This window comes from Phaenicophaeus curvirostris, chromosome Z (genome assembly GCF_032191515.1).
Source record: "Phaenicophaeus curvirostris isolate KB17595 chromosome Z, BPBGC_Pcur_1.0, whole genome shotgun sequence".
NCBI lineage: Eukaryota > Metazoa > Chordata > Aves > Cuculiformes > Cuculidae > Phaenicophaeus > Phaenicophaeus curvirostris.
The window spans coordinates 51,868,952-51,891,526 of record NC_091431.1 but is presented as its reverse complement, the minus strand read 5'-3'; the positions used below and the strand labels follow the sequence as shown (position 1 = coordinate 51,891,526).

General features: G+C 37.2%; 1 protein-coding gene across 2 annotated transcripts in view; it reads right to left on the bottom strand.

Moving 5' to 3' along the window:
- Nucleotides 1-22,575, bottom strand: part of JMY (junction mediating and regulatory protein, p53 cofactor) — a 66,636-nt gene that overhangs the window by 30,571 nt on the left and 13,490 nt on the right. For both annotated transcript variants that reach the window (XM_069880724.1, XM_069880723.1), the window contains exons 2-4: nucleotides 17,280-17,453; nucleotides 2,542-2,692; nucleotides 335-504 (exon numbers count right to left, since the gene is read on the bottom strand). In XM_069880724.1, the coding sequence (XP_069736825.1) occupies nucleotides 335-504; nucleotides 2,542-2,692; nucleotides 17,280-17,453 (495 nt within the window). The remainder of the gene's footprint in view (nucleotides 1-334; nucleotides 505-2,541; nucleotides 2,693-17,279; nucleotides 17,454-22,575) is intronic.

Genomic DNA, 22,575 nt, shown 5'->3' with positions numbered 1-22,575 from the left:
GCAGACTTCTGTCCTACCCCTTCTCTTCATTTTCTTCATCTTAGTGGATAGCTGTAAACATTAAGAACTGTCTATCTGCCTGACTAACAAGGTGAACAGAAAACGTAAATGGCATGAAACCCACCAAGCCCTACCATAACTGCAACTCCATTTGTCTAACATGGTGGAGCATACTTAAAAGTTTAAATACAGTCTTTTTTATTAATAAAAGCTGTAAAGAAAACGCAAACAACTAGACTTGAAATTTTTTTTCTTTTTAAGTACTTGAACCCACTTTAAGGCATGGGTCTTCACTGCACGTTTAAGTTTCCTGTTTATGGGTCTGTAAAATTACCTCCTCTTTCAGTGCATGTTTCTTCTGCTCCAAACAGATTTCTTTAGCACGCATCAATTGCAAAGTCTCCTTAGAAACTGCATACTGAAGCTTTTCCATACGTTCCACTGCTGCCGCCCATGCTGCCTTACCAAATTTTTTCTGGTCTGCTCGCATCCGATCGTACACAGCTACAGAAGAGAAAAAAGAAAAACAGGTTACCAGTCTACTCTTTGTACCACCAGTCATTTCTCTTTTAGAGACAATGCATATATTTGTATCCAAAAGCATGCAAAGTTCTCTTACTAGCCAGTAGTCATTCTACAGAGTACTAACAGTCAAATCCGGGATGCAAAAATTCTTAGGATTCATGTAAATACACCATTAGCTTTTTGTTCATAATTTTATCTTTATAATTCAAATTTTGTTATCCACAGAGGGACCGTCATGAATACACAGTACTTGAACTCTTGAACCACCAGTTCAGAATTCCTGACTTAAAAATATCTTAGTAATACCACCATGTAGTCTTACACTGCATCCTAGATTTTTCTCCACATCTGAAAGCCCCAAGTACTATCTATTAAAGTCTCTAGTTTCCCCTGATAATTTCACAGTGCAGTCTTAAGTTTAAACAAACATGAAGAGTGAAAAAAATTACAATTCAGAACAAAAAAAAATTAATTAAAATGCAATTCTGTAAGAATATTGAACTAAATTTAAATAGCATCTACCTTTTAACACCAAATATAAGTTGTATCACAAAAATAATTGAAATTAAATAAAGAAATTATAGCCTGATCTTAATATGCCAAGATGAATGAGAACCTTTCCATAAAGACTTCAGAGTAGCAGGAGTCCCTTATCCGATTCAGATTTTTATTCCTGAGCCCCAGACAACATTCACGCTGATACACATAAGATTTTCAGCATTTCTAACAAATGGAACAATCACACAATACTGTACACTTAGCTTTGCAAAGCAAAAGCCACAAAAGTCACATAATCATAGAAGTAGCATTCAGTCCTCAAGTGCTAATAGATATTATATGCCGTTGTTAGGCATAGTTTGGGTTGGAAAGGACTTAAGACCATCTAGTTCCAACCCCCCTGACATGGATAGGGACACCTAGAAGTAAATAATACTTTCTTCAATAACTAATGGGGTATTTTATTTACTGCCTTTGTCATAACATGAAAGGAATCAAGCCGATTAAGTACATTTACACTTTGCTGTAATTAAATTAACTCCAACATGCATGAACCAGTTTAGCCACTTTTTCAAACCAGGTGCAGTTCCATGTTATATTTAACTTGGCTTGTCACCGAAAGGAATCATTTTGCAGTGACAGATTGTCTTGACGAAGATCTAGCAGTCACTCAGGGAGATGACAGGAAATGTACCCAACAAAAAAAAATTCTCTCCCAGGATTACAACTCAGTTATCTGGTTGCACAATTACTATCACCAAAGCAAAGAAACAAACAGACCCCCACAGTCAGGCAGTGAAGACAGTGCGACAAACTCTGTCAGTGGCAGTCCACTGTCAAACCAGAAAAGGTGACATGATATCACATCCTCAGGTGTGTTTGCCCAAATAAACTGATTAGTTAAGTTAAAACAGTACAAGGATGAGGGTAGAGATGTACACGGTAAGTCATATGACTAGGTTTTACTGCACTAGGTCTTTAGCAAAGCTGTCACATTATTCAAGCACAGAAATTCATAAAGACTTCTGAGCAACAGCAGCCTTCACCAAGCAGCTGAACTGAGTGGTTGCTTCATATTTGGAAATATGAAAAATAATTACAGAAAGGCAAGGGTAATGGGAAAAGGAAATTAATTGAAAGGTATTAAACACTTACTACAGTTGTCTGCCACAGCTAGTATACAGGACAGAATTCATTAGGGACTCTATGTTCCCTAAATCCTTTGCAGATCTACAGTGCAGCTAATACAAACACATTGAAAATGTGGGTTTGAAACTTTCATGTAAAGTTTCTGTTCTGCTCACTTCCAAGGATATTCTAAAAAAAGGCTTAGTGGTGAAAGACTCAAACAGACACAGAAAAAAACCCGCAAAAGGGAACAACAACTGCATTTTCCTCCTAGAGGATTGGTGGTGAGGGAAGAAAAAGAAAACCACAGTACAATACAGAACATGGGAAACGTTACATCATTTTCTAAAGATCTTTTATTTGATGGATAGAACAGCAGAAAATAACCACCTTTCTGTGTTTTAGCTGTTATTTCAAAGTATTTAACTGTGAGATCTTGAATAGATAGCACAGCCATGTGGGCTTTTCTCTGCCAGTCAGCATCTTCTTTTTGCAGACTCTCAATTCTTCTGGGGCCTAGGTAGTCGTTCTCGATCGAGATCTGAAAATAAATCAGTACATAATTAACAACACAATTAATTGTTGCTACTTTGCCAATAGCAGCCAGTTTCAGGGTGGCTAAGAAAGAAGAACAAATAGCAGAGAAAACGACCAGCAAATCACCATGGCTTCTATTCAACAGAATAAAAATCTCTCTATGGTGCTCCCTTCCGTTGAAAAAGAACATACACGGTTTCATCGTTACTCTTACTGGAAGCACAAAACATCAAATGTAAATTTGATTTACCAGTATCCTTTTGTAAATATTTCATCTTAAAATAACAAGCGTGCTTTATACAGGCTTTCTTCCTGTGCAGAATTTTTAATTTTGAATTAAATGAATGCTCTTCAGTCAGAATGAAGCTAGAAATGGGGGATGTGTCGACGCAGTGGTTAGTAATCATCAACATTTTAGCAGTTTTTCTTTTTTACAAATGACTTTTAAAAATATATTTTTCTTGTACTAGGGAGTTCAAGTATGTTTTTATTGCCAAGACCAAAGTAATTTTATTTTAAAGTAACAAATATCTGAAACCATTAAAAACCTGGAGCTTTTATCTCCCCAAACTGGAAATTCTTACACACTTAGTAAAAATTAAATTAAGTAAGCCCACTACAGACAATACAGACAATATCTAAGTAAGTAAATATTTAAGCCTGGGCCTGCACACCAAAGCCTTAATTTTAAATATTTTTTCATTTACATCGGTAAAGACACCTCACTAGTATAGACAAAGTCCCTCAAACCCAAAAGTGCTCAGAATTCTCTATGCCTCCAGATATTTTAACCCAAAGTTAACCTGAAGAGCCATTCCACTCTATAGCTGAAGTGTAAACAATAGGTTTTTAAGTGACTATTCAGGATCTACTTGTGTATATCCACTTAGCCCATCTTTCAGAGGGATGATTTTTACAAGTAAAAATACATAGACACCTTTTAAGTAATGCTTGAAAAAATTATTTAGAGTAGTTTAATAAGGTATTTTAATCTACTTATGTAATTCCAAAATCCTTAGAAAGGCAACAGACAAAATAAAAATGCGGACAAACAGTAAGTGAATAATAATTTTACCTGACTGTAACATGTATTTCAACACAGCACATATGTACCATGATTTCCACAGGGAATGTTTATGAGAGGACAGATAAGAATCTCCACATAAATGCAAAACTGTATGTATATGCCAGTTAATGATGACTGGTGAAGTTAATGCTTCCCACTTGAACAGAACTCTGAAACAGCAAGCTCATTTAAGAAGCATGATAAAAATCAAAACAGTTAAGTCTTCCTTTTCTATTCCTTGCTAAAAATGAAGTAATCTGATAGTGTAACCGACATAGGATCACTGAGTAATGCAAGTAACATTTTTATTAGGCATGATATCTTTTAACAGAGTAAGAAGCCTCAAAGCAACCTTTCTTCACAAAATCTTCCCCACCAAAATATTATTCACACATGGCGCAAGCTGAAGAGATTTATAATAGCATAATACAACTGTATCTTTGTGCCCTAGAGCAAGTACTTATAAGCAACAAAAAAGAGAAGCACCTTTTTATTAAATGCAATCCCAAGTATGTCATCCATGCCATCATTCAGTCTGAAGGTATACATACAGCAAGGTACAGAAAACCCAAGAAACCTTTGCTATGCCTATGTGTATCTATCTGAAACCACAAGCATATGTTCATGATCCTGCAAAGTTTAAGAATGTGGGAAAACAAGGAATAAGTGGGGTTGTAAATGTTTATGAGGATGGGTCAGTTCAACCTGGTATGGTCACTAATGCATACTTTCCCTTTCCCTGTATGCATCTCTTCATATACATGCTCACATTTAAAAGGCAAAGAGCTGCATACTCCTCACACAACTACTGCCTGGAAGGAGGTCCTCACGTAGCTGCATGAACAAGAACAGACCAACACCATGCCTCAAGGATGCAGCAACAGTGGCACGCTTGACTAAGGTCTGAAAGACCCAGAAAGATACACAGGACAGAAACATTTCCTTAATGCTGCTTAAGCTAACCTTCCCTGACAGCAGTATTATAGCCTGAGACTTACATGCCTCACAGCTTGTCACCTAGCAAGACAGCCAAACTCTTAGAACTATAGACCACAAACACCAATAGATGAGAATTCTTTTAAAAGTGTATTGTAGTACGATCAAAAGCCCTAATGTTCACATTTGGACTTCACATTCTGCAGCCTGCATATGAGAAACACACGCACAATGTTAACTTCCTGGCTTTAAAGCCATAAATACTGGAGGAGTGATGTGGCTGGGACAGAGTTACTTAACTTCACAGCAGCTAATATGGAGTTATGTTTTGGATTTGTGCTAAAAACACTGTTCATAATGCAGAGACATTTTAGTTACTGCTGAGCAGTGGTTACATAGAGTCAAGGCCTTTTCTGCTCCTTGCACCAGGAAGGAGACTCCAGAAAGGAATTCAATGAACATAGCATCCTTGTAGACAGGTCCTTGCTTCCCAGCTCTGTTTCTACTAAGTCAGTGACTTTCTGAGCCAGCAAACTTGAAATCCCCTTTGGTACCTTGGGAGCTGCAATTGTTGAGTTCTAGCCCTCTGCTGCTCCCTGCTTCTCCCAGCATGTTTGCAGTGTTTCTGCCCAAGCTTACTTTTCTAGACTTCCCAGAGACACACATCCTGCAGCTTCTGAGAACCCCTCTGTTGACCTGAATGTGCTCCAGTGCACCCTCTAGGAAAAGCAATCTCTTCCCATCCAGCCAGTGCATTCCACCTGATTCAATTTCTCCATCAACAAATGTAACTAAGAAAAACTGAGTTATGAAAAGGATACACAGTGAAAAAGAAAATACCTTTGAAAAGACTGCTAACAGTAATTACTATCATTCTTTATAATCAAAACCAAATAATTGTGACAAACTAGAAGACAGAGGGCATACAAACCGCCAGTTATGGCCACGTACCCTGGGAAACATGGAATTAACGACAGCTGTATTGAGTAAATACCAACAATCACCAATCCCTTAAGAGTAAAATTTTAAGTTTTCAAGTGCAACCTACCTAGAAAAATATTATAATCTCCCAGTCATTAATGGAATTGATACTTGCCATCCTTTCAAGGCAGAACAATCACCATAGGAAAAAAAAAAGAAATGAACAACTAAGACACAGCAGTAAAACATGTATGGTCCCACCCGACAACACCGTCTGAGCATTAGGTCCCAGTCCAGTAAAGCACCACTACAGGAAATACATACAAATATATATTAAATAATAATATTAAATAGTACGAGTACATTTATACAAAACATAGAAATTATTTGGAGTTGTAAGTTATCACAGGAACTAGGAAGTAAGCCCATAAGAGTAAAAAGGTATTAACAGGGAGAGAAGTTGGAGACGAAAGAAGAAGGAACCTGCCACATGAGGTTGTAGCTTATGAAGAATTCAGAGCAGCTTTCCTCCCTACCTACAAAACCTTATCGTCAAAGTGACCACACTCTCCTTTTATCCTAGCTAAAAATTTAAAAAAGGATTAAGGGAAACAAATGTGGACCCCTATGTTCTCTTTGAGAAGAATCCAACTCTCTTGGCAAAAATAGCTAATATTTTTTTTTCTCCTGTCTAAACTCTTTTTTGAAGAATGTCATGTTTTGCAAGCTTTACTTCAGACAATGCTTTCAAAGTAAGGAAATTATGACACCTTTCATGGAAGTGGTTGTTGGAAAGCACACAAGAGGAAGGAAAAGCAGAAGCCATTAACCTCAACACATCACGCGAACTTGTATTTCCATCAGCTGTTACTTCAGAGTAATGGAACACAAAAGAACACATTTCTACACCACACAGATACATTTTTGAAGGAAAACAAATTAGTTCAGAGGAAATAAACTGAAAGGAGGTTGCCAATATAGCCTGTAAGCAAGTGAGAATTAGAGATGCAAGACTCTCCTGCTGGAAGCATTCTTCTCTGGGAAGGTATATTGTCGTTACATTGAGTTCTGAAGAGAACAAAGTTTATTCTGAGAAGATATAAGAAACAGGCCTGCAACTATAGGATTTTTTTAAGTTTCACATAATATAAATTTCCGAAATAAAGAAAGGGTCTTCAAAGGTCTTTAATACTTCCCAGATTCTTTCTAGAGAGAGCTGGGACAAGAATGGACAAACACAGCAACAAACATAGGCCAGGTCACATTATAGTTAGTCAGTGAACCGTCACGTCTCTCCAGCTCCTCCTTTCATTACCTTTCTCCTAGAGAAACTCGTGTTTTTATCCTTTTCTGCCCATGACCAGGTGTAACAACATTAGATCAATTAATTATAAGAATAAAAAAAATAAAGTTCATGGAACACAACAGATGACTGAGGCAATATACAAAAGGGAGCCAGCTTCATATATAAAGGAGCGTTTCGGCTTGAAACACTCAGCTACCTTCCTTTGATACATTCCAGGAAGCCAAATAACCAACTGCAATCACAGCCTGCTGGATTTATTAGCAATAATACATGCATTTCAGCTTCATCATCCATTCAGGGACTTCTCAAAGTTAGTTTTACAGCTTTTAATATAACAGTGCTACAAGCCAGTAACACAAACTCAGCACTATTTCCCAAAATATTTTATAACTCCAAAGGTACCATCGCAAATACATTAAGTGAAAGTACCCTGCTGTAAAAAGGGCTTTAGACTTCTACTCTTTTCATAAAAAAAAAAAAAAAAAAAGAGACAGACATTAATGTAAATACATGTAAGCAAAATTACACAGAACAGCCTAGATACCTTAAAATACCTGAAGCCTGAAACTAGCAATACAAACTACAGGGGAGTTGATCACCTTCATCAAGATATGGGATAATGACAACTCAACAAAGACTGTAAAGTGAGTGAGAAACTAAAAAGCAAACAAAATGTTAGGACATATACAACATAGTGTAAACAATAGCGTTAGTGTACTGCAAAGTGGAGTGGTGAACGGTTTTTCTAGAACCATGGAGAATGTTTGAAAACTAAGACATATTCTTAATTAAAAGAAGTGAAAAATCACAGATTTAAGATTATGGCAAGAGCAAGAGGAATAACTGGGATTATTCAATTGTTTTTCCCCTCCAGTACATAAAAATGCATATAAAGTCACATTAAAGCTACCAAGTTAATGAGAGTGGTGGGAAATGGAGTTAACTCCAGCTGGAGGCCAGTGACAAGTGGTGTCCCCAGGGCTCAGTGCTGAGTCCAGCCCTGTTCAACATCTTTATCAGAGACCTGGATGAAGGCATCGAGTGCACCCTTAGCAAGTTTGCAGACGACACTAAGCTGGGTGGAAGTGTCGATCTGCTGGAGGGTAGGGAGGCTCTGCAAAGGGATCTGAACAGGCTGGACCACTGGGCTGAGACCAATGGCATGAGGTTTAACAAGGCCAAGTGCCGGGTCCTGCACTTGGGGCACAACAACCCTGTGCAGGGCTACAGACTAGGAGAAGTCTGTCTAGAAAGCTGCCTGGAGGAGAGGGACCTGGGGGTGTTGGTTGACAGCAACTGAACATGAGCCAGCAGTGTGCCCAGGTGGCCAAGAAGGCAAATGGCATCTTGGCTTGTATCAGAAACGGCATGACCAGCAGGTCCAGGGAGGTTATTCTCCCTCTGTACTTGGCCCTGGTGAGACTGCACCTCTAAATACTGTATTCAATTCTGGGCCCTTCACCACAAGAAGGATGTTGAGGCTCTGGAGTGAGTCCAGAGAAGAGCAACAAAGCTGCTGAAGGGGCTGGAGAACAACTCTTAGGATTTGTGGCTGAGAGAGCTGGGGTTGTTCAGCCTTGAGAAGAATAGGCTGAGGGGAGACCTTATTGCTCTCTACAACTACCTGAAAGGAGGTTGTAGAGAGGAGGGAGCTGGCCTCTTCTCCCAAGTGACAGGGGACAGGACAAGAGGGGATGGTCTCAAGCTCCGCCAAGGGAGGTTCAACCTGGACACCAGGAAAAGTTTTTCACAGAAAGGGTCATTGGGCACTGGAACAGGCTGCCCAGGGAGGTGGCTGAGTCACCATCTCTGGAGGTGTTTAAAAGATGGGTGGATGAGGTGCTGAGGGGCATGGCTTAGTGTTTGATAGGAATGGTTGGACTCGATCCTGGAGGTCTTTTCCAACCTAGTGATTCTGTGAATTAAGGCTAAATTATGCCTTCTTTATTTATCCAAATTGTATATCACAAAACTTTTATTCACATTTCAGCTTCATTGACTAAGCTCTAAGATAAAAAAAAAAGTCACCTTCACAAAGAAAACTTTATTTTAAAAGAAAAAAGTGGTTTTTTACTAAGACATTGTGTGACAGTTCTTTGAAGATTTTATTTATGCAAGTGAGCTTGAATGTTAAATTGAGTGGTCTTGAGCATTTGTGTTTCAGATTGTACTTGTGGATGGGAAGGACTGGATGGATTTTTGAAGCTGCAGTTTAAAAATCCTTCTTATGTACCATAGGTAAAATGTTAAGCATTGCCATCAAGAATTCATCAAAATATGGTTGACAATTTTTATACAGTGTAATAAAAGGAAAATAATTAAGGACACAGCATTAGACAAGGAGAAATCACATTAAACCCATACAAGTATCCATGAATAGGGATACTGAAAATAACTGTAATGACTGAAAATGAAGCCCTACAAGATCCAGTATAAGCATACCATGAAAGCTTATAGAAATTTACACATCTCCAGTTTCCACCCTGCTCTACTCAAAACCTTTCAGGGACACACAATTTAGTACTTTCCGCATGTTTAACATTGTTTCAGAATTTCATCAAGATACCTTTTTTGAATGGACACTTACTTAGTACCTTTCTGCACCATTTCCCCATCACACATTAATCTTAGGTCAAATCCAAAGCTGTTCCATCCCTTGCTTCAAACTGTAATTTCTACTAGCACTTGGTAAAAAAAAGGAAAAAAAAAATGCCACAAGGTATGGACACACTGATAACCCCCAACTTCCATTACTCAAAGGCTTCCTAAGCTGATGGCTACTCAGAAACATTGTTAATGGATACAGATGAGTCTGCTCTTTCCAAAACACATACATACTTAGTGCTCATTCTTGAACTATGGAAATTATTGCCACAGAGCATGCAAAGTGTGTTTAAGAAGAGTATAAATGTTTTCCCTTTATTTGCAAGCTGCTTTAAAGCACCGCAAGTTCATTGAGGGGCTCCTATATTTTTAGTACAAGAAAGACCAAAAGAAAGCATTCAGTACTTTTCTTCCTATTATCATTCATGATTTCTAGATCTCCTTATCTTACATGAACCACCTGCTCTCCAAACTTAGGCAAACTGATTCATTTACTCCCTCCTTGCACTGAGGCTCTTAGCAGGGAAACACCCTTGCTATCCTGCTATCTTGTAATTATTCTGATCTTACAAGTATGTTTTTGAGAGGGAGAAACTAAAACTGCAGCATTCGAGATACCAGTATACCATGGCTATATACAAAGGTGTGGCATTGGTTTCTATTTAGTTTTGTGGGGTATGTTTTTCCTTTCCTTAATTCAAAACCTTTCTTTCCTCTTTCAAAATGCTGAATGGCAGGCTGTTTCAGAGAAGTCAAGATAATTCTCATAACTTTCTTCTCAGGAGCAGACGTTAGCGAAGTGCATACCAATGTGCAAGTATACTTTCAAAGGTTGTCATCACCCTTCCGCACATGAGTTACTTTTTATTATTGACAAATCACCTACCATATTATCATCCAACCCATCTTTTTGTAAGAAAAAAGATGTTTTTTTTTTTAAAAAAGTTGTTTTTTAAAAACAAACCATCCAACCAACCTTTTGACATTCAAACATAATCAGACTTTTCTACAGGTCTTACAAGCAGTTTTACAATTAAGCATTCAGAGCCATTTTGTACTTTATATACCTTGTGCATAGGAAGATTTGAAGTGATCAGACGCATGCCTCTATTTTGTACTCAGTCTCATACCAAGAATTCAGTTTCTTACTTATTCAGACTACCAGTCTGCGTTCCATCAGATCACCTGTTTACAGCATTATCACCTGCTTAGAGGCTCTAAAGCCCTGACTTTAAGTCAGCAAAATATTTTGCTATCAGCTCATATAATAAATCTAAAGGATTCATAGTTCAGAATGTGAACAGAAACTGGCATATAGCCCTCCTGAAACAGATCTTGAGACTACAAGATTATCACAGCATAATATAACATTATTGCTTTCGTGTTTGAGGAATGGGTCTATTTTCAATGAAGTTTATGACCTTCATTTGCAAATCCAGTTATCTTGCAAAAACTTAGATTACTGTTTCTTCCCTACTCAACAGGTTTTTCAAAAGGCAATTTTATTTAAGCATAATTTCTGATGATGCGAGGACATATCTTCAACTACAGATACTTGGGAATTCTTTGAAGTCTTTCAGTCTGTCCACTAAATACTACTTCAGGGGGTTTTTTTACCAGATGTTTTTCACTGACTTCTTGTCAGCAAGTCACTAGTTTGTAACCACTGGATGGTGTGGTTTGCAAACTGAGAGAAATTAAACCGAACGGACTGCCATGCAATTAATCATACTTTTTGATCAGCACTGCTTTAGTGTCCTCCAATGTGCCTGTGTAGCTTTGAATTCCTGCTTTTCACTGCAAGACCACCATGAACTCAAAAATATTATGAGGCTTAAAAGAAAAAAATACACAGTTCAAAAACTAGCTCACTAAAACATCAGTTATTCAACAGCCAATGACTGAAAAACGGATTTAGTAATACAGAACGCACACATTTGATGCATGGAAGCAATACTACAAATTAATAAGAGTATTAAGCACTGACACTCACTCCCTTCCCCAAAACATCTTCAGCTGCCTGTGAGACTTTTTCCAGGTATTCTGTCTTGAAGTATTTTTTTAAGAAATTCTATCTTGCTAGCTACCTTTATCATTAATCTTATCTTCTCATTTGAACTTGTTTCATACCTCGTGGGATTATTTTTTGCCAAAAACTAAAATGTTCTATGCAATGTAATTTGAAGTATTTCATTTTGCACAAATCAAAGTCAAATTAGGTATAAGCTTCATTACTGCAGTACATTAGTAAGTATTAAACCAACAAATAAATCCACAGATGGTTGAGCCACGGTTATATTTTCAACTACAAAAGTGCTTATAGCAGCTTGAAAGGGAAGCTCAACACAGACTAATAAAGCACTCTAAAATTAAATAAAAAAACCCTCTGAATACGATGAATTATCAAGCTATATGCTGCTCTCTTTATTTCCAGTGCTAGACCTCAATGCGAGTGTATTTAAATAAAGTCCTTAAAACCCCTCACAAACAGGTCAACTAACATGTCACTGAAGATAATGAATATGTATGCAATGGAACTAAGAATGCTTTTAAAAATACTTAATACATGATTACATTTTAATGTTCTCATTTCCTGCAGAAGAATTGAGAGGTAATGATGACTATAGACTCTCACCTGCATCTAGATACTATCAGTTCTCAATTACGCAGATCCAATCCAACTCAGACCTTCAAGAATGCTTGTGCCGAAGTTCTGCTGGCATCTACATGTAGGTTACGAAACAATTTATCTTGCATTTGATCTATAGTCTAATACCAAGCACATTAAAGAAAAAAAAAGCATGAAAAAAATAAAGCCTTGCACTGATCTCACCTGGTGTTTGATCAAACACAGTGACACTCAACATTACCATGAAGTATTGTCCATAGTTAAAAGAAAACAAAAACTAAAAGTAGCAAGGTAGTTTGTTTTGCTCTCTGAAGGGCAGTGAGCAACTGTACATGCAGGCACGGTTTTTTTGTTCATGATGCTCTTCTTTTGAAAGATTTGGTTTTCTTTTAAATAAGCAGATTTAGTGTCCTGTATCAAAGAGCACTTTAAATTAGTCTTTATGGACTTAAAGCTTGACTATATTAACTTGTCAGTAAGTTATATAGCCAACTATCAACAACCAACCTGTCCCTCCTCTTCATACTTTCAGAAAAAGATTGCACTATATATAGAGGACCTGGCAAAATTAAAATTTAATTACCTGAAATCACAGGCACCAGAGCACAAGTGCCTACTCTGCCTCTTCCAGACTTCAAGATCAGTATTTCAGCTTCAGGTTTCCAGCTACTGATGCCTACTACTTCCCACTTCTCTGCTATGGCAATACGTATTGTCAACATACAAAAAAAAAACCCACTAAATTTTCACAGGAAAATGATCCATTCTGATAAATGAAAATTCATGGTTATAAAATATGAAACATTTCTAGGATGAGAAATATTACAGCCTTTTTTAGCTCATTTTAAGTCTGATTTCTAGCAAAAAAATAACATCTTAAAATACTAGAATTCTAAATAAATGCTAAATGAAATAATCTATAAAAACTGTTTGCCCTATGGCTCTAAGTTCATATTTCCAGATTTTTTTAAAAATATACATATAGCCCAAAACATTTAACAACATTTGAATATCAAGCTTCAGTCGTCTGATACCTATATTATATCTGAGAGAATGAAATCGGGAGAAATGAACCAGTAACCCAAACAGTGAAATTAACATGCTAAAACTCACTGGTTAAATGTCTTTAGATAATTATCACATCTAAACCAGCAGCAGTCCAGAAATAATGAAATTTAGAAATGCCTATACAAATTCAGCACAGCTTTTGTGCGTATATACACATTATAATACTGTCTTCAATTACTTTATTGTATCTTCTCCAGCATTCAGTGAACAAAAATATAGTTCTGACTGTTTGGCTGGCTTATACATTTACCTTTCAAAATATGGTCATGCTAGACACACAGAACAGTCTAGTAAGTATATCTTACATTTTAATCTTGAGATGAGTGTAGACTTCTTCTCAATTTGGTAACACCATTCATTACAAATCAGCTTTTATTTGTGCGTCCTCCATAAAGGCCTTGGGGCGAGCAGGATAATTCCTGTATCATACACACACACATGCCCCAATACATATGTATATATGTATGTATGTATATAAATAAAATGCACATCAGTCCCAAACACTGGTGTGCTTGCAAGTGTCCAATTTTTTCAAGAACGCATGGTAACTGGCAAGCATTTTGCTGTGCCCCAAGGGAGGTCCTCATGGATTTGAGCTGCACTTAAAAATATGAACAAATCTAGGTTTCTGAAGCTGAAAGCACAAAAATTCAGAAAACATCACTACTTAATGCTTTGTTCTAGGGTCAGATGACTAATCGATAATTAACTAGAAATTCTGGCAGAAGTCAGTTTTCCAGAGTGACGTTTCCTTTCACAATAAGCCATCCTTTTCTCCTTCCATAATCTTCTACCTTTGTTATTATGTTTTTCAAATTCAGCGGTATTTAATGCTTGACAATACAGCTTTGATTCCTCATCTATACTAAATGATCCACCCTTCAAACTAAATGAGGCAAAACACACCTGAAAAACTAGCATACAATTAAGTTAAAATATAAAACCAAAATAAAACAAAATACTTCTATCATATCTACCGGGTACAACACTAATTTGCATTTTCATGCTTCTAAATATTTTAAGGTTGTCATGAATTTTTGTTCTGAGTTGTTCTGTTGGTTGTATTTTTGGTTTAGGCTTTTTTTGAAAACAGTCTGCACAGGACACAGTTGTCCTACTCTAATAAGCCTCAGCTGAGCGGACAGAATTTTGTGTTGTTTCTCCCTTCCTTCATATAGGCTTGTTAGTTGCTGTAAGTTTCACAGCAACAACAGAAATTTAACACCCACGGTATATTTTCCAAGTTTTTTTATGTCTCTATCCAAAAGGAGAAGACACTAAAATCCCTTCTCAAAGGTTATAGGCAAAGCAATTTATTTCCTCCTAATCTCATAGGAAAACTGAATTCTTAAAAAAAACCCAACTTCCCTACAGACCAAAAGCAGATACCCAATAGGGAAAAGGTCTAAAAATGTTAAATAAAGTAACTACAGAAAGCATGTGCAATCCTGACTAAATATTGACATTCGTATTCAAGTTTAAAAATTATGAAACTTATTTTTTTAACTTGAGTAACACATTCTGCACATTCTTCCTTCCTTACCCTGCCGCACATATAAACTTTATCTTTCTCCCTGTCACTTTTTATACGTAAACAATAATGTATATATCACATGTTCACAGCTTCTATTTCACCGAGGCAGTAAGCATCAGAAATACTTCTGTTATGCATGAAAATGGGGCTAACCCCACTCATAAGGGTTTATAGAATCCCAAGGATCTTTCTTCCATTATTAAGCCTGCCAGAAATCCATATGCAGCAAGTTAACACAAACCATTTCATGAACAAGTTCTATTTATAAAGCAGTTCTTCTACCCTAGCTACCCAGTATAATATGTATTTTGTCATCATAGATACAAGTACTGCTTTCTCTCAAACAATGAAATGGAAAACAAGAGATAGGATCTTTCCCTACCATATAATAGACAGCCATGTTTTGTAACTCAAAAATTGCCAAGTTAGGAAAAGAACTTAATGTATGTTAGATAACACTCTGTACTACTAAAATAATCAGCCACAGAACATGTCTCTTAAGTTTATCAAGGTTATTCTTTCAGAGAAAGAAAAAAAAAAAGGAGGCATTTTAAAACTGGAATTCAAGAGAGTAGTAAGCTGTAACTCCCCCCTCAGAAAAAAACAATACCCCCCCAAAAACCATCTCAGAACAAAAGACAACTTTTAGTTCATACTCCCTAGTCATTTACATTTATCTTTTCTTGTTTGACAAAATAACAAAAAACCCACGTTTTCCTCTGCTGCAAAAAAAAGTAACGGGGACGCTGGGCTGGGGGCGCTGCCCTCATGGGAGGGGCTGCAGGGCAGCAGCTCCGCATCCTCCCTTTGAGAATGGGGAGCAAGGCCTGATTGCAGCTTTCGTACTGAGACGGGGAAGAACGTCTTAGCAGGGCCTGTAGCGATATGACAAGGACTAACGGTTTTAAAATACAGGAGAGGCTTAGACTAGATGTAAGGAAGAAATTTTTTATGCTGAGGGTAGCAAAACATTGGCCTGGGTTGCCCAGAGAGGTGGTGGGTGCCCAGTCCCTGCAAACATTCAAGGTCAGGTTGGATGGGGCTCTGAACAACCTGAAAGGAGATTGTAGAGAGGAGGGTGCTGGCCTCTTCTCCCAAGTGACAGGGGACAGGACAAGAAGGAATGGTCTCAAGCTCCTCCAGGGGATGTTTAGGCTGGACATTAGGAAAAAATTCTTCACAGAAAGGGTCATTGGGCACTGGAACAGGCTGCCCAGGGAGGTGGTTGAGTCACCTTCCCTGAAGGTGTTTAAGGGACGGGTGGACGAGGTGCTAAGGGGCATGGTTTAGTGTTTGGTAGGAATGGTTGGACTCGATGATCCAGTGGGTCTCTTCCAACCTGGTTATTCTATGATTCTATGAAATTCAAATAAAATTTGAACTATCTCAGCATGCTTTGAAGAAGGCTTTTTATTAAGAGTAGTGTCCATAATCTTCAACTACACAATACATTTGAAAAAAAATTCATCCCAATTCTGTACGCAGTCACATTTATCATTCAAGGGGAAAAAAAGCATTCAGTTCAAGTATCATCACATTATCTCACTGAGTCAGTTTCAGACTGCTGAATTTTCTGAAAAAAACACTTTAGGGACACAGTAATAAGTCAAATAAAATTAATTTTCGAATCTTAAATCGTCTCGCCTGCCTCCCTCATTCTACACTCACAAACAGAGAAAAACACCATTTTTATATTGAAACCAGTAAAACCAGTGTTGGCTAACTTGAATAAGGTGCCAAACTGTGATAAGCAGACATTTGTAATGCAGATTAAGTGAAACCAACCAATTTTAGCTTCTATATTACCACACATATAACGGAAGATTTGGCATAGAAAATAATGATATTATCAAAAGCACTTCTGGGATGCAATGAAGATGACATCTGCTATTTTTCGTTAAGTATTTACAATTACAATTAGCTTTAAATAAAACATGTATTATTTATGTCTTATGAAACAGCTTTATCAAAATGAGTATTCTTCAGCTGGCTATGCTTTTTTAAGCTCTTACGAAAATATACTTTTAAAGTGTTACAACAAACGATACAAATCTAATACACTTCCATGCTTAAGTGTTTTACAACATTAGATGAGAAACTATCTACTTCTTATGGTTTATCGGATTATCTCAGAAAACTAAAATGAAAAGTAACTTCCTATATCACCTTTTAAAAAATTAACAATAGCAGAGATACTGGAAACATTTTTCTATTTTATATGTATCAGTATTCCCAGTAATCAAAAAATTTTCAGCTCCACCTACTAAATTCAGCAATTAATTTGAACAGTCAAACACAGCAAATTGAACAGATGATGGTTAGCTACTCATCAGATACGTTTCTGTTTTCCAAAAGCACTCCTCTGAATGAAGGAAACAGAAAAACAGGGTCAGCCTCTAGCTGAGAAACCATCACTGCATATACTGCATAATGTAAGTAATAAATAGCAAAGAGTAACTAAAAAGCATGATTTCCCCAAAAAGCATTATTTCCCCATTAATACAAAGTTCAGTTACCTTTACCATACCTTTATCTGCTGCCTTCTAAGCATCGCAAGTTCTCTCATATCTCGGAATGGTTGTAGTAAGTACTGGTAGAGCTCTGTGGTAGCTTCTGCAAGACTACTGTAGGCTTCATCTTCCATTTGATACAGTTCAAGCAGCTCTACCATGCTTTCTGTGTTCTTATGTTTTTCCAGGAGCTGTAGAAAAAGTACCAATTTTAGTGGACATGATTAAACATTCCTGCTAAAAGTGACAGTCGTTTAAAAAATAGTTTTAACCTATCCCATTTTGCATATTCCCTCTTCCACACAATCATCACTTAGACAAAACAAATAAAAAACAACAACAACAGAAAAATCTTAATCCCCACTTACATGTTGAGCTTAGTCAGTCAAGTATGAGTGTATCTCTGATAACCTTAACTCAAAACATGCAGCACTCCTATTAATATTTCCTTTCCAGAAATCTCTGGAAAGGATAATGTAAGCACAGATACAGCACAAAAAGCAATTTAGCAGAATAATCTGTAGCACAGTAATTAGAGAAGCTACTTCACGTATTTCACACTTTCAGGTGCTGGTGTCCAAGAAGTGATTAGAAAGAAAAGAAATGTGAAGTCACATTTTGATCTTTCCAGGTTTTTTGGTATTTGCTGGTGTGTTTTGCATGTCAGTGCTTTGGAGTCACACAGCCCTATTATGTCAGTGCACCTCGAGCCACAGTCAAGAATCCATATGCAACAAAAAACACAGTGATCTGTGTTTCTGGTAAAGTCTGTCTATCCCTTCCTCTAGCTCTTATGAAACCAAACATTCATCTGCTTGTACTAATTGGCTACAACATATGTTTTTAATTTATATGCTTGTCTTGCAACCATTTGGGGCATTTGCCTGAGCAGACCTCACATTCTACTGGAAATCTTTTACCATTTCTAAAAAAATATTAAACTACTAAACAAAAACTAATCTCATACAGGCACGTGGAGTACCTGATATATTTGCAAAGACAAGATTATCTGAAATTAGATCTTCTCTTACATAAATTTCAAAGTCAAAAGTCTCTTATTTCCAGTCGAAGTTTATTTAAACTTATCATATATTAGGAACATTATGGAATAAGCACATTGTATCTTCTGTACGTTCATTCAAGTTGAACATGAAATCTACTTGAAATAGTCAGTATACTCCACTGTATCAACTTTAAAACTGAAAGACAAAATAAAGGTAACCGTAGATTCGAAACTGAAGCTTTTGTCAACAGTCTTTCTGTGCCTGGTTCATTTGTATCCCAGGACAGTCAAGAGCAGTCTTGATTACCATACAGTCTACTCAGTTTGCTTTACATTATTATGCTCTGTTTCAGTTACCTGACAAGATAAGAAAAATGTTTTCTTTCTTCACAATGTAAAGTTTGCTTCTGAAGATCCTCCTAACCCTACCTGGGCTTCCTATGAACCACTACAGATTGGCCAAGATTAGAGAGAAGATTCAGAGCAGTATGCAGAGGTGCTCACAATAGCTTTGTTTACATGTTCAGTATTAAAATTATGGTCAGGTGATGTCAGGAAGAACTTGCCCTCAGCAAGGCTTAGCAGAGCTGAAAGATCTAGGAGAGACTGTGTGCAGGGGATGTGACATTCCCCAGCAGTACGAGGCAATTTGTTGTATTGCCCAAACAAGTTCACCTAGGAAATCATTCCTATTCCAGTCACTTACTGTGCTCTTCTGCTCTCTTCCAGCAGTATGTAGTACTTTGTGGAATTTGAGTTCTCATAGAGTATTGGGTAGTGATTTGTGGCTTACAGTCTGAAAAACTGACATTTTACCAACTTTCGGGGTTAAACACCCATAACCTAACCTGCAATTATAGGGACGGAAGTCATCTCTAGATACTCCTGGGTCTGAATCCTAAGTCCTTATGGATTTCACATATTATTCTAGCCCATCAGCTGCTTTAGCTATCTGGTCTATAAAACCACTTAATTCCTCAGTTTCTCTTGGTTGTTGCTAGTGCCTAAAGCCAGAATTGCCATACTCAAGCCTTCTCCTACCTCACCTTGGCATTATCAGAAAACCTTCCTGCTTGCAGGTACTGAAAAGCCAAAACATTATTCTCAAGCCATTCCTTGCACGAAGGGTCCCTATGTAGCAGCTCCACACCACACTGTAATGTTAATTTCCTTTTAGTTGCTTAGGCTATTAGTATCTTCTTACCAAACAAATGTACATATTTGTTTCATCAAGAAACCAATATTCTACTGAGATGCAAACTCAAGAAGGCAACAAAAAAATGACAAAAACTACAGAAAATGTATCACTATTTGAAGGAGAATCTTGAGTAATCTCATTCCAAGAGCAGAACAATAAAATGCAGGGCTTTTTTCCCCTCCTACTTTACAGGCCATTCTTAAGGCCTGCTATTCTGGAAGACAGTCATGACTTTGCAGAAGTTGAAGTGAAACTGCCAGGATGTGAAAGATCATTTTAATTCTATGACTATCAGTACAGTATAAAGACATCTTAAGGACACTAAAATCAAGTATCTACTTATAATTAGTTGGTTGTTCAGTGCAAAGTCATGCCAATCACTAAAAACTGTATGGATAAAGAAATGAATTATCATTACATTCTTGCACATACAGGAGATAAGTAAATGGGCATAATTTCAAGGTCTTGTCCATGCTGCTGGGGGTACCCCCAATGCCAAACCTAATCCCGAGTCCTTCAGAAATACCAGATTCCCATTTACAAAAAAAAAAAAAAAAAGTGAGGGCAAGTTATTCATACAGAATATATATATATACTGTTACATTATTAATACAAGTTAAACAACCATTCTGCCTTCCTAAGGCAATGATGCAGAGTGCCTAATGAAGTCTCTTCTGATTGAAAATCAGGATGGAATTTCATTTAAACCACAATTGCCAGAAAAGACAAAATATGAAAACTGATTTGGACAAAGAGTATCGTCTTATTTGGTTTGGAGCAAAGACCAAAGAGCTACTCAACAGCAAAATTCTTTAAAACAGGTATGAAGGCTAGGAAACTGTGAGCAACTGCGATTCCAAGCACCCTTATTCCACCCGTCTTATCTATTAACATGTTCTAAGGATCATTCAACCATCATTTTTGGGGAAAACACCTGAACATTAAGCTTTTACACAACAGCTGTAAACCAGCTCAAAAGTAGACTGCAATTATTTTGTCCTGTCAGATCAACACCACAGAATTGCTACTTCATGTATACTCCTGGGTTAGAAGTGACATGAGAGAAAGAAGAAACCGAAGAAGTGTGGAAAAAAAAAAAGAGTTCTGAAGAAGAAAAACACAAGAGAAATTACAACATGTATTTGAAATTATAGTTATGATCTGTGCCCAGGTGGACAGGAAGGACAACAGCATCCTGGTATGTATAAGGAATAGTGTGACCAGCAGGAGTAGGGAAGGGATCATCCCCCTGTAGTCAGTGCTGGTGAGGCCACACCTCAAGTATTGTGTTCAGTATTGGGCCCCTCATTACAAGAAAGACACTGAGGTGCTGGAGCATCTGCAAAGGGCAATGAAGCTGGTGAAGGGTCTGAAGTACAAGTCTTATGAAGACTGGCTGAGTGAATTGGGGTTGTTTAGTCTGAAGAGGAGCAGGCTCAGGGGAGATGTTATAGGTCTCTACAACTACCTGAAAGGAAATTGTGGTAAGGGGGGTGCTATAGACTCTTCTCCCAGATAAGAAGTGATAGGAATACAGAAGGTTCAACCTATTTTCTCTCACTTTTTGGAACTGATGTCATTACCAATCACCAAGCCTTGATCAATATGGTGCTGATGAACAGAAGACTGATAGTTTTCTACTTCTAGACAGAGCTTTGTAAACCAGATGAAGAGTCCAGGGTTTTTAACTGTCACCAGTTCTAAAGGTGCAGTGATACAGGGGACAGATGGTACTAAGCTGGCTGCATAGAGGACCCCTCTCACTTTGATCTAAAACGCAGTTTGATGGAAGCTTTCTGGTTCTGTATCTGTTAGCTGAAGCACTTTTTCAGCTGGCTGCCATGCAGACAGCATTCAGACTATCGAATAACAATATTGCTGGGCCTAGCACAGAATCCACTGAATTAATAATGTCATAAGGCAAAACAGGCCCTCCACAGACTCACAGGTAGTTTAACTGTGTACGTTCCAGTTCTCACACAGGCACTACTGACGTAATACACTATATTAGAAGCAAAAATCCAACTAATACATTTTTTGTAAGATTAAGCTGGACAAGTGCCTAAACCAACCTGGTACTTTTAAAACCATGCAGTTGTCAAGGTGTTAGTATAAAATAAAAGAACAAATTTTGTAGCATGTTTTATGCCCCACTCATGATTAGTTGTCAGCACAGTCAGTTATACTGTTCATTTACTTCAATGCTCTTTATATGAATTTTTTACTTCCACAAATTTTTTATTATTTAAAGTGGGTAAAGGAAGGTAGAGTAATATCCTGTACAGGCCTAACTAGCACTACACCCATTGAATACTGCATTTATTTTAAGAGTCCTGTTTCACAGATGTTACATTGTTCATAACTAAATGAATCCATATATTTTAGGCAACTATTATGCAGATAGATTATAACCAGCAGGAAACGCTTATTTTTTTTCTCAATTTAGCATCACATACATTTGAACTATATAATAAATACCATTTCTGTTTTCAGTATTTTTAAAAATAATTCTTTTTTCTACAAAGTTGTAAAAGCATTACAGCAGACAGTGCAGTTGTGGAGGTTGACCCCACTCGGGATTGTCATCCAAAGCCTAATTTAATGAGTGAAGAATCAAGTCTTACATTTCCTTTGCTATTCTTCCCCAAAACCTTCCCCATTATTCCTGTTTTATTTTGCATATTTTATAAAGAGATTGCAATATGACACACCCCCTTTTAGTTAAAATAGCGCATAAAGACATTTTCCAGTTTTTTCCTAAGCTTCTTCATATTTTGGAATAACAGTAGTTACAGAATAGTCTATCTTCCTATGAATTTAGATTCTTGGAAACCTGATAGTATTTACTTGCCATTTTTCCAACCAGGCTTCTGAAGACACATAACAAGAAGTGTATGTAGATGCACTGCAAAGGCTATTGTCTGGACTCTGGAGGGATTTTCTGATGGGCTGCTTACAGAAGATTACTTACAATTTAATTATAATTCATCAAACTAACCAACTGAAACATATAAACAAGTGCAAAGTTTGTAGTTATTCTAAGAAACAAAGGGCAAACACATGCACATAACAAAACCAAGAAAACATATTGGGAAGGAAAATACAGAATGTT